The sequence below is a fragment of the Jaculus jaculus genome, chromosome 15 (assembly GCF_020740685.1).
Source record: "Jaculus jaculus isolate mJacJac1 chromosome 15, mJacJac1.mat.Y.cur, whole genome shotgun sequence".
NCBI lineage: Eukaryota > Metazoa > Chordata > Mammalia > Rodentia > Dipodidae > Jaculus > Jaculus jaculus.
This window is the reverse complement of record NC_059116.1, coordinates 66352910-66364999: the sequence shown is the minus strand read 5'-3', so window position 1 is coordinate 66364999 and position 12090 is coordinate 66352910. Positions and strand designations below refer to the sequence as shown.

Here is a 12090-nt window from a genome sequence, read left to right as displayed (position 1 = left end):
GGGGCCACGCGCATCTCCTCCGCAGCGTTCCAATTTCCGTATATTTTTAAAGAATTGGGTTCAACTTTCGTGAGCATCTGGGTCAGTCGTGGTCCTCTTTGGCAGCAGGTGGCGCTGTTGCGCTTCTTTAACTGCCGGCATGGGGAAGGGCCAATGGCCACACTCACAAAGAAGTTTCTGGGTCTCTCCGTAAACCCAGGGAAATGAATCCGGTAAGGGTCATGCATGGGCAGATTCCAAGTCTGCTCCATATGAACCATGGCTTCCAAGTGCCTGAATGCCCGAGGCCGCGCAGGCGCTGGAGGGACCCCCCCGCCCCCGCCCTAGAGCTAGGAGGCTTGTCACTGAGTGTGACTCCCACGTGCACTCCAGACACCTCTATTGACCTGTGCACACTCCATTTGCACTATCCCTGCCCTCCATCTCACACAACACAGGAAGACCCCTGTGTCCCAAAGTCCTTCGGAAGCAGCCTTCAAACCAGCTGATCCCAAGCCTGCTTCCTCATGTCTCCAGTTCCTTCCCAGTGGAGGTTTCTGCTTACATTTTCCTTCCCTCCCTCTGCTTCTTAACCGGCCCAGGTGCTTCCCTGTGTGGCCCTCCAGAGCACAGAATTGGCCTGCCTCATTCATGGGAGCTGTCACAAGCTATCTTTTTTCTTCAGCTTTTATTTTAACATTTCTTGAATAATATCTTATTTTTATTTATTTATTTGAGAGAGAGAGATACAGAAATAGGCATGGAGAGAGAGAGAGACACAGAGAGATAGAGAGAGGGAGAGAGAGAATGGGCGCACCAGGGCCTCCAGTCACTGCAAACGAAGTCCAGATGCGTGTGCCCCCTTGCACACCTGGCTTACATGGGTCCTGGGGAGTCGAACCTAGGTCCTTGGACTTTGCAGGCAAGTGCCTTAACCGCTAAACCATCTCTCCAGTCCCTATTTTAACGTTTGTAACTGGCCATTTTCATAAGCGCCATTTAAAAATATTTGTGTGTGTGTGTGTGTGTGTGTACACTCAGACACTCATGTACCACAGCACATGTGTGAGGTTGGAAAACAGCTTATTCATTGGTCCACACCTTCCCCTTTGTCTTTTGTTCTCTATCATGTATACCAAGCTAGCAGTCTCTCTCAAGCTTCCAGCTATTATTCTCCTGTTTCTGCCTCCCATCTACCACAGCAGCCCTGAGACTACAGGTACGTCCTACTGTGTACAGCTTTATGAAGATTTAAACATGGGTCCTTACACTTTTGTGTCCTCGTCAAACTGAAAGGGAGCTTTGTGAGCCAGTTAGGGTGACTGGGCCCCTTGAAAGTATCCTTGAAGTCTCCACTTTGCTGGAGATCAAAGTATGGTCTGACTTCTTATCTCTTCCCTAGATTTGTTTTTCCACAAACAACCTGGGGCCCCTCTTGGGAGGGAGGTCTTTCCTAGAATTTAAATCTAATCCTAACATTGGGGTGGGTCAAGTTCAGCCCCCAGAAGCTGGTGTCATGGCTGGCGTCTTCCTGAGACAGCCCCTAGCCCAGATCACTTGGCTGGCTCTCTGGCTTACCTGAGTCAGAAGGTAGGGCCTGCCACCGTAAGGTAAGAAATACTTTACCAGGGGAGGGTAAGCTCTCTTGGGGCTCGCTCATCGCTCATGAACCACCAGATTCTGGAGACCCTCCCTTGTCCCGGCCTACCTGGGCGAGATGAAGGAGACCCCGCTGACCCCCACTCCCACATGGGCTCTTGACCCCCGCCTGCCCTCCACACGGCAGGAGCTCTGTGTGCTTCCCCCCTCAACTCTCTCTTTATGGTTTTTCCAGGCCCACCACATGGGCTGTCAGCCCACGTGGGTGTATTAACTTCCCTTCCCTGCATTCTGTACTTCCCTCATTATATATAATAATTAATAGTTATCCTTCGCAGTATTATTTGATCCAATTCTTTGGTCAGAAGTAGACATGAACCTAGGGGTTGGGGTTGAAGGATGCTGTTCCTGAACCCCTAACACCCATTTCGATACTTGATCAAAATGCACATCTTACCTTCCTCACATTTAGCGGGGATGAATCCTAGAGCTGCCTTCCTCACTGAAGACAGCGACTGTCCAGGCAGGGGTCAAATCTGCCCCAGTGCGCCTTAACTCCCGTGAGCCATGTCACACCCACACCCGCTCAGAAAACGCGGTCATACTGTGTGCTCTCTGTTTCCATGCCCCAGTCGACTGCACACTCATGAGGCTCTGCCGCCTTGAGGGGCGTCTCGCCCCTCATTTAGCTCATGAAAGCTTTGATTGCAACAGCCTGAGCTCTGTCTAGAGACATGACATCAGCCAGGTCCTTTCTAGCCCCCTGCTCCTCCCCCACTCCTCACAGCCACCTCCTGGCACTTGGGAATCACTGAATATTTACAGCAAGTGTTAATTAAACGGACCAGTGATCTCATTTTGTAGTGAACACAAATATTACGTTGGGAATGCTGACTTTTGATAGCAAAGAGGAGCGGTAATAATGAGAATAAGAAACTGTGAATTTCTCAGCCAAGTGCCTCTGATGTTTAGAATTTCAAAGGTGCTGAAGTCTTAACCGGTGTCCCAGCTGAATTGTGGCAAGTTGTTTCAGTGGGCACCTCACATCAGATCCATGCTGCCATTGTTTTTGTGAGGGACAGGAAGTAGCAACTGCTGTCTCAATCAGCAACCAAGAGGTCCTGTGTGCTGTAAAATCGTCATCCTGATAATGGCTTCCTGAATCTTCTGGTTGTCTTTTTTCTATTGTTCATTTCAATTTTTTGTTTGTGCAGCGCAGTTTGAGGAGACAAATCTAATCTCTGTTTATTCTCTTATAAACAGTGAAGATCACCGATGCTACAGGGTCACTAGACTGAATACACAATTCAAAAACTGGCTTTGATATAAAGGAACCATTCCTAGGACAAACTTGTGCCTACCAAAATGCATAGACTTTCTTGGGTGTGTGTGGCTATATTTTCTTCCCATTTTTTTTTTTTTCTTGACCTAGTTCTTGGTATTCTGCTCAGATTTCTTGTCTTTTATTTTATTTATTTATTTAATTTATTTATTTATTTGGCAGGGTCTCACTCTAGCCCAGGCTGAGCTGGAATTCACTATATAGTCTCAGGCTGGCCTCGAACTCATGGTGATCCTCCTACCTCTGCCTCCTGAGTGCTGGGATTAAAGGCGTGTGCCACCACGCCCGGCTCTCCTCTCGGATTTCTACAGCTTGCATCACAGAACAGAGGCTGTGGTCAGTGGGCTTTCAGTCACATTTTGATCACTGCTGATACAGGGGAGTGGTGTGAGCTGAGGCCAAACCCGCAAGCAGCGGTCAGATCGCCCAGGACATGCTAAGGGGGTTTTCTTTTCCTAAGGGTACTAAGAGGCCTGAAAAAGCCATGGGCCAAGAGCAGATGAGAATTTTCTTTTCTTTTAAGATTTATTTTTTTATTTACTACAGACCGAGAAAAAGGGAGAAAGAGACACCGAGAGAATGGGCACACCAGGGCCTCCAGCCACAGCAAATGAACTCCAGACACATGCGCCCCCTTGTGCATCTGGCTAACGTGCCACCTGGGGAATTGAACCTGGGTCCTTAGGCTTCACAGGCATGTGCCTTAACCACTAAGTCATCTCTCCAGCCTAGATGAGAATTTTCGAATGGTGTTCAGTAGCAGTACACAGGGAGAGGCAAATGGGGACAAGGTCAGAGGTGGCGATGAACCGAGAGGCGTCAGGTCTGTGAGGGGCTTATGAAGCCTTGAATTACAGCAATGCATGTGCATGGAGAATGGACACAGGGACAATCTCCGATGCAGAAATAACAGCAGGTAGTGAGGGCAAAGAAGGGGACAGGTGGGACAAAGCAGGTCCTGTCAAGGTTGATACTTAATATTCAGGCTTGGCGGGACATATGGGTGTTAATTCTAGTCACAGAGAAAACAGATTGCCATTGAAAGTGGAGTTTGTCACGATAGAAAAGGAATGACATTGTTGGATCGAGACTGCATTTGAGCACACAAGTCTAGTAGCCAAGGACCTGGAGATGGGGTCAGAGGTCAGGACTGGGAGTTGAGGATGGAGTCTCCAGTACAAAGAGGGCATTGGCACCATGGGCGGGGGTGAATTCACATGCTGGAGAGCAGCGGAAAGAAGGCAAGCAAGATGGGACCTCACGGGTGCCAGTGGACAAGGACCCGGGCAAAGGAAGGAAACCTATAGCAGAGCCAGGACAGAGGGACAAATTGATTGACCAGGACAGCATGACACCAGATTTCCCAGGAACCTGCAAAGGCAAGCAGGGTCACTGGGGGCCAGAGCGACAAGGGGCCATGGTAGGGGAGTGTTAAAGAGAGAGGGACTATGGAATCTGGGGCTGTGGCCCCAAGTGTGCTGGGACCAGGGCTGGATGGCCACAAACTGAGGAAGGAGGCAGATGTGGAAAGAGAAGGTAGCAAGCAGAGAAACTCTTACCGACAGAGCTTGAGAGAAAAAAGAGAGAGGCAGAGAGAGAGAGAGAGAGAGAGAGAGAGAGAGAGAAGACTTGAGAGGGCAAACGTTGAGGTGGTAGAAGGAATAGGTGGTTTTGTTAGCACTGAATGATGAGATAATACTTTTCTGGAGTGTATGCACACACACACACACACACACACACACACACACACACACACACACAGTGTGCAGCAGATGATCCAGGAGTTCACAAAGACGAGCACAGACACAGTTAAGAGTGTGGGAAAGACGGAGGCTCACGGAGTATACTCATGCTCGCTTCTGTTTGTTTTTTCTATAAAGTCACAAGTGACACCATCTTACTGGCATTTGGGTTTGAATGTCGGGTTTGGAGTCTGCAGCAAGTGGTAAAATCATCACGGGGAAACGGAGTCCTAGAGCAGGGGTACCTGGCAGAATTGCCTGAAGTACTTGAGGTAGGTTGGTCACGGGCATGCACCAGACTGCATGAGCTGGTGGGGGAATGTTTCAGATTCAAGCCAGAGCAGTGTCATGTGTGGGAAAACCCAGTGAGTATACAGCTTGGTATTAGCTGCAGTTTCTGGCACTCACTACGGTCCTTGGTGTTTTGAAGTAGGGTCTCATGCAGCTCAGGCTGGACTCAAGTCACTACATAGCTGAGGCCAGCCTAGAACTCCCGACTCTCCGGCCTCCACTACCCAAGTGCTGGAATTACAGGTGCTCCCCACCACGCCAAGCCTTCATGGAGATTCTTGAAATCACACCCACATGAACAAAGGAGATTACTGGAGTGGATACATGTTTACTAAAAATGTATAGTTTTTCTTTCTCTGTTTTCTTATCCGTTTCAGGTATTATTAAGACTTGGAACCTCCTATCATCACTGCCAGTGATCTGATAGATGAGGAGTTGGAGGGACCAGGATGCTCCAGGTTCCTGCCTGACGAGATTGTACATCACTGAGTCTCTCTTCCTGCCCTTCTTCTTTTTTTTTTTAATTTTTATTTATTTATTTGAGAGCGACAGACACAGAGAGAAAGACAGATAGAGGGAGAGAGAGAGAGGATGGGCGCGCCAGGGCTTCCAGCCTCTGCAAACGAACTCCAGACGCGTGCGCCCCCTTGTGCATCTGGCTAACGTGGGACCTGGGGAACCGAGCCTCGAACTGTGGTCCTTAGGCTTCACAGGCAAGCGCTTAACCGCTAAAGCCATCTCTCCAGCCCTCTTCCTGCCCTTCTTAAAAGGTCCAGCTGCAGGCCTACTCCTGAGGAGATAACTCATTAGGAAGGGCTTGTATGAGCTGAGAAGATGGGACAGAATCCCATGCATTCAAGTCCGTATTCACTCACGTATTTAGGTCTTAGTTTACTAAGATATTGAATGCAGGTGATTACTAGGCCATGACTCTCATTGATGTTTTGAATATGAACCACAGTGAAGAAATAGCAATGCCAAAGAGCAGTCCACCCAGGGACAGCAGCTCAAACTGATACACCTAGTGACACCATGGCAATGAGGCCGCCCTACCCCCGGGCCTTAGGGCCTATTTTATCAGGCGGTTCTCTTCTGCGTTGCCACAAAGGCCCGCTGTACCTTGGTCACATTTGCACTGGGTGCACCACGGTGTGGATGTGTAAGGAGTGGTGACTCAGTGCGGGAGCTCAGAGTCCCATGTTGTCACTTACAGGGCCGGCACGGGCCCAGGGAAACCCTCGGCTAGGACAGGATAGGTGCTCGAGTGTGGCGCTTTGATTCCATTGGAGAAAATAGACCATGGACATCTTGAATGCATGTCCGCCATAGACGCAGACAGGTGCTTGATTAAAACTTGCACCTCCATTCACCTGGCTGGAGGAGGTGTTCCTGGGGGTGGATCCTGAAGTCCAGCTCAAAGGTGTGTTTGGGGGCGAATCTGATTTCCTGCCCGAAGGTATGCAGAGCAGTCTGAGCTCTGGTGGGGCCCCCCGTGGTTTCGCTGCCTATTCATGCTTGCTGCTTTGGGCTTTTGGGTGTTAAGGGCAGTCTGGGTGTTGCTCTCTGCTTGGAGAGATGGGAGCAGCTTCTCTGGCCATTGCTGGAACTTCCCCTTGGATCTGTAAGTTTAAAATGAATCCCTGCCTCCCATAAACTGTGCTTGGTTTAAAGGTTCACCCCAGCAGCGTGGAGCTGACCACAACAAGCCCCAAAGTGCACACAGAAAATTCTCAGACCAAACATCAAGGTCCAAATGCAGAATCTTCCTTCTCCTTTGAAGAAAACTAGTGATTTGGGGGTTGGGGTTTTATTAGGGTGCTGCTCAGCAAGCTGAAACGTGTAACGCAGGTCAGTGAAGGGGCCAGGCTTCTCTGGCTACCACTAGGACAACAGCCACCTGGGAAGGCCACAGCCTTGCTAAAGTGACAGGAAAGAGGACCTGGGGTCTGGAAACAAGGAAGATAGGGCAGGTGGAGAGGTCTGGGAAGAGCAGCAGAGAATTGATGCACCAGACTAGCTGGGTTGCAGACACCTATCACTGCTCCTGGGCTTTTGTGGGTGCTACGGACCTGAACTCATACATGCACGGCAAGCACTTTACCCACTCAGCCATCACCCCAGACCCATAGATGACATTTTCCAGAGATGAGCTTATTCACTGGTTATTTCTAGTTCAATACAAAGGTAGTGGGTTTTTCTGGGTGTGGCAGCGCATGCCTTTAATCACAGCACTTGGGTGGCAGAGGTAGGAGGACCACTGTGAGTTCGAAGCCACCCTGAGACTCCATAGTGAATTCCAGGTCAGCCTGGGCTAGAGTGAGACCCTATCTCGGAAAACCAAAGAAACAAAACAAAACAAAAATATACTGAGGTTTTGTAGATGGCTTTGACTGTATTGGCAGTCGACTGACCATTCTGTAGGTGGGAGGTCAGTATTATATTCTGTAATACCACACACCCTCAATGGTAATTTGGAGTTATGGTTGCACTTAGTCTCAAAACATTTTTAATTCAATAGGTCTTGAGTACTTTTAATTTAATTTCCATGTTGTGATTTGGTAAAATTGTTCCTTAGTTTTTGTCCTGTCAGAATTGTGTGTCTTCTGTAAACTGGGTTTCTATCTGCCAATTTGCTTTTCTAATAATTGTGTCAATTTGTTGTGAAAGAGTGACAATTTGAATGTGTAGTTATATGGAATTAAATTGAGAGTGGGTGGGACTCATGTAACAGCTCATTAGCAATTGACGATATTGGTACCAGAATATTCTCATAGACAAAATTTGCATCTAGATTTGAAGCTGGAAAATTGTTGGCATAATTAATGAACAAAGAATCACGAGGGCTAGAGAGATGACTTAGCATTTAAGGCACTTTTCTGCAAAGCCAAAGGACCCAGGTTCAATTCTCCAGGACTCACGTATGCCAGATGCACAAGGTGGTGCATGCATCTGGAGTTTGTTTGCAGTGGCTAGAGGCCCTGGCATGCCCATTCTCTCTCTCTCTCCATTTGCCTCTCTCTTTCTCAAATAAATAAAGATTAAAAAAAGTTAAGAAAAGGATCACAATAAACAGATTGTAGATGTTTACACACATGTTAAGAATTGTCCACACATTGAAATGTGTCTGCATGATCCTTAACACAGCCAATACCTCACGTTAAAAGACAAGAAGAGGAAGGAGCGGGAACCTGACACATGGTCAAGTGTACTCCTTGGACTGGGATCTCAGGGTAATGAACTGCTTCCACTCGACTTGAGTCTCTCTGGATATCACCTTCCCCTCCGCAGGCATTGTTAGACTTGACTTTATAAGGTTATTTCTCCATTCATCTGAGAAACTGGAGACACCATTAAAGAGAATATGGTATTGAAATCATTCCCGTCAGTAATGGAAGTGGCTGAGATTAGCTCTGATATCTCCACAGCTGTTAAGCAAATCAAAAAGGCATTAACTGCGAGTTGAAATTTACTCTGCCAGCTGAGGTAAAGTCATACACTCTAGCCTGTTAAATGCACCTTTTTAGGCTCTTACTTGAGATTCTCAGAATGCTGTTTGTAGAGTCTAAGTAGCCATGTTAAGCACTGCAATTCTGACCCTGTTCTTTAGGGAAAAATTATTTGCAAATAGTTTATCAGACCACCCAGGTTCAATTCCCCCAGTACCCATGTGAAGCCAGTTTACAAAATGGGGCATGGACCTGGAGTTCATTTGCAGTGGCAAGAAGCCCTGGTGCATCCACTCTTTTCCCCCTGCCTCTCTCTCCCTGCAAATAAAGAAAGAAAAATAACACCCTCCCCTAAAAAAGAGAAAAAAATGCAAAGAGCAGGGCCTGGGCTGGAAAAAGGCTGTTGGTAAAGTGCTTGTCTCACAAGCATGAGGACCCGAGTTTGATGCTCAGAATGCAAGTAAAAATGCTGGACGTGGTAGCATGTGTTTATGACTCCAGCAATGGGCAGGTGGAAACAGGTTCGGTAGGTGAGGTCTAGGCCAACGAGAAACGCTGTTTCAAAAACAGGTGGACAGGCTTTCTGAGAAACAATCCTGAAGATTGTCCTCTGGCTGCTTCCACATGCACAAGCCAGCATATGTACCCACACACGCATGTGCACCCGCACACACATGAACACACACATTCTCAAGCATATTTTAAGAAGCCAGCTGGGCCAAACACAGCCAGCCCTGACTACCTCTGCAGTGGTAGTTCACAAAGGTTCCAGAAAGAGCCAGCCTAGTGGCTCCATAGACAGAGACAAGAACTGCTGGGTCTGAGGGCTCCTACCCTTTGCTTTGATTCTGATTTGGATTTAGACCCTCTGTAAACAGAGGTGATTGGTCCTGCGGTCTTCAGAAGAGAAGGCAAATGTTTATCCTTAAAAGCACCATGTCACAAACATAGTTCCTAAGGTGATCGTTAAATACAATGTCTTAGAATAGGTGAGTCAACAGAAAATGCCTATTGTTTCTGATGTATTTTTGACAGTTTCCTGTCTTGCTAGCAAATGTGCAAAACTTTGATTTGTGGCTGGGTTTCTACTAGTCTTATTAGCGATAAGGCATCGACATTTCAAGAGACTCAAATACTACTTGTGACAGAAGCAGAGAATACAGAGATTTGTCCTGGAGGTTCAAATGCCACCAAAGATGAATTTAGCACATGTATTAGGAGAAAAAGACTCAGTTTGCTTTGAAATGCATAACCCTTCCCATGCCTGCTGGTCCCGCCAAAACCCATCAAAAGTTTTATCTTCATTGCCCTTTAGGACAGGTGTGTAATCATATGTGCCAGTGCATACTAGCATGCCTTGCACACTTACAACCCGAGTTTCCGTACGTTAGCTAGAGATATAACAATACTACAATACCCACCCCTAAGAAGCCAAGAAAAATTTGATCTTCCTTTCTTTGGAGTTACATCCTTCTCCCAGACTTTTCTGACAAAATAATAAAGCCGAAGGGAGAATCTGAGATCCCCACCTTCCTTGCAGGTCAGTAGATCATCTTGGGAGGACTGGGTCCAATTCTGAGCACTGACCTTTACAAAGCGCACCGGCATGCTTGAGGAAATTCAGAGGGGAGAATCAGCACGGGCAGTTGAGGAGCAAGCTAAGAAGCACTTTAATATCACTCATTTAAAATATCCCTATATAAAGGAATATAGCCCTATGGTTAACAACACCAACAAAAAGAATCCCAGGTGTACATACCTGACACAAAAGTACAAAACCACAGGTCCTGATTTTTTGGGGAAGTCGTGTTCCAACACTCTTCGATCTAGCTGAAGCCAGTTTAAGTGTCCCCTGAAGAAAAAAGTGACAGACTGGTTAGGACCTTGACTTTTGCTGTGGTAGTTGGGATCCCTGTGGAGCAGAATGGGCTGGGTTGGGGTATAGGAAGCCTTTGTGTATTGAAGGGACTCCAAACAGTTATCTGGGGGACAATATGCAAAAGGAAGATGCCGTGTGGCGTGAGAGGGAAGTGGGGGAGGGACTGGAGCTCCTGAAATCAAGGCAGTGAGAGCCACGACGCTTTCCCCACAGCCGCAGGTCTCCCTCTTGGTCTCCACCCCCACCCCACTTCTCCTGGCTGTGTTTTTTCTGGGGAGACTCAGAACATTCTTCACATACACCTAACCATCCTCACAACATCTTTCCTGAAGCAAGTGGTGTGAACCACGAGCCACCGTTTCTTTGTTACTTTTGTTTATGTGTCTGTGCAGGGACACCATGCGTGTGCAGGCATGTGTGTTTGTGGGCACGCACATGTGTGCATGTGTGTGTGTGTGGAGGCCAGATTATTGCATGTATTGCTTTGCAAACAGCATCCATCTCTTTTTTTCTTTTGGTTTTTCGAGGTAGGGTCTCACTCTAGCTCAGGCTGACCTGGAATTCACTATGTAGTCTCAGGGTGATCTCGAACTCATGGCGATCCTCTTACCTCCCAAGTGCTGGGATTAAAGGCATGTGCCACCACACCCAGTAGCATCCACCTCTTTTGAGACAGGACCTGTCACTGGCCTAGACTTCTCCTAGTGGGCTAGAATGGATGACCAACAAGCCCCAGGGATCCACCTGTCTCTGCCTCCCCAGTGCTGGGATTACAAGTGCGCATCACCATATCTGGGTTTCTTAGGTATGGGTTCTGGGCTGAGCTACTTCCCTAGCTGCTGAAATACAACTTCTTTCCTTTTTTTTTTTTTGTTGTCTCTTTCTTTCTCTTTCTTCCTTCCTTCCTTCCTTCCTTCCTTCCTTCCTTCCTTCCTTCCTTCCTTCCTTCCTTCCTTCCTTCCTTCCTTCCTACCTTCCTTTCCTTCCTTCCTTCTTTCTTTCCTTCCTTCTTTCTTTCTTTCTTTCTTTCTTTCTTTCTTTCTTTCTTTCTTTCTTCCTTTCTTTCTTTTTCTCTCTCTCTTTCTCTCTCTCTCTTTCTTTCTCTCTCTCTTTCTTTCTTTCTGTCTTCCTTCCTTCCTTCTTTCTTTCTTCCCTTTTCTTTTTGAGGCAAGCCCAATAGACTGGCCTTTTTTATTAGCAAGAGAGAGAGAATTGGCATGCCAGAGCATCCAGCCATAATCAAACTCCTGACGCAGGTGCCACCTTGTGCACATGCATGACCTTGGACATGTGTCACCTTGGGCGTCTGGCTTACGTGGGATCTGGGGAGTCAAACACAGTCCTCAGGCTTCACAGACAAGCACTTTAACCACTAAGCCATCTTTCCGGCCCCCAATTTAAAACAACCCCAGTGCTGGCTGGCAGGGGAAAGGGCAGGTAGCCTGTGCTCACAGCAGAGTACAGTACAGCAGTAACAAGAGTGAACCATGGCTATGCTCAGCTATGTGGACAAACCTCAACTGCATTGTGCTGAAAGAAGCCAGATTTTAACAAGTGTGCAGATAGCTTGATTCCACTTACGAAAACTCTAGAAAACACAACTAATCTACAATGACTGCAAGCAGATCAGGGATTGCCTGAGGCTGGGAAAGACCCACAGAGAACCGTTTCAGTCGTGACGGGCCTGGCCCTTATCTGCACCGCAGTGATACCTTCATGGATGTCAACCGGTGTGGAGACACGGTAAGCCGCATGCGTTCATAGCTGTTGTTTGTCATGCTTGGAGCTTACAGGTTCCCCAGTGGCCCACGC

At 47.6% G+C, this 12090-nt stretch overlaps 1 protein-coding gene across 5 annotated transcripts in view; it reads right to left on the bottom strand.

Moving 5' to 3' along the window:
* The window catches only part of Frmd4a (FERM domain containing 4A), a 705918-nt gene that overhangs the window by 145413 nt on the left and 548415 nt on the right, over window positions 1-12090 (bottom strand). For all 5 annotated transcript variants that reach the window (XM_045135267.1, XM_045135268.1, XM_045135271.1 and 2 more), the window contains one exon: window positions 10159-10251. In XM_045135267.1, the coding sequence (XP_044991202.1) occupies window positions 10159-10251 (93 nt within the window). The remainder of the gene's footprint in view (window positions 1-10158; window positions 10252-12090) is intronic.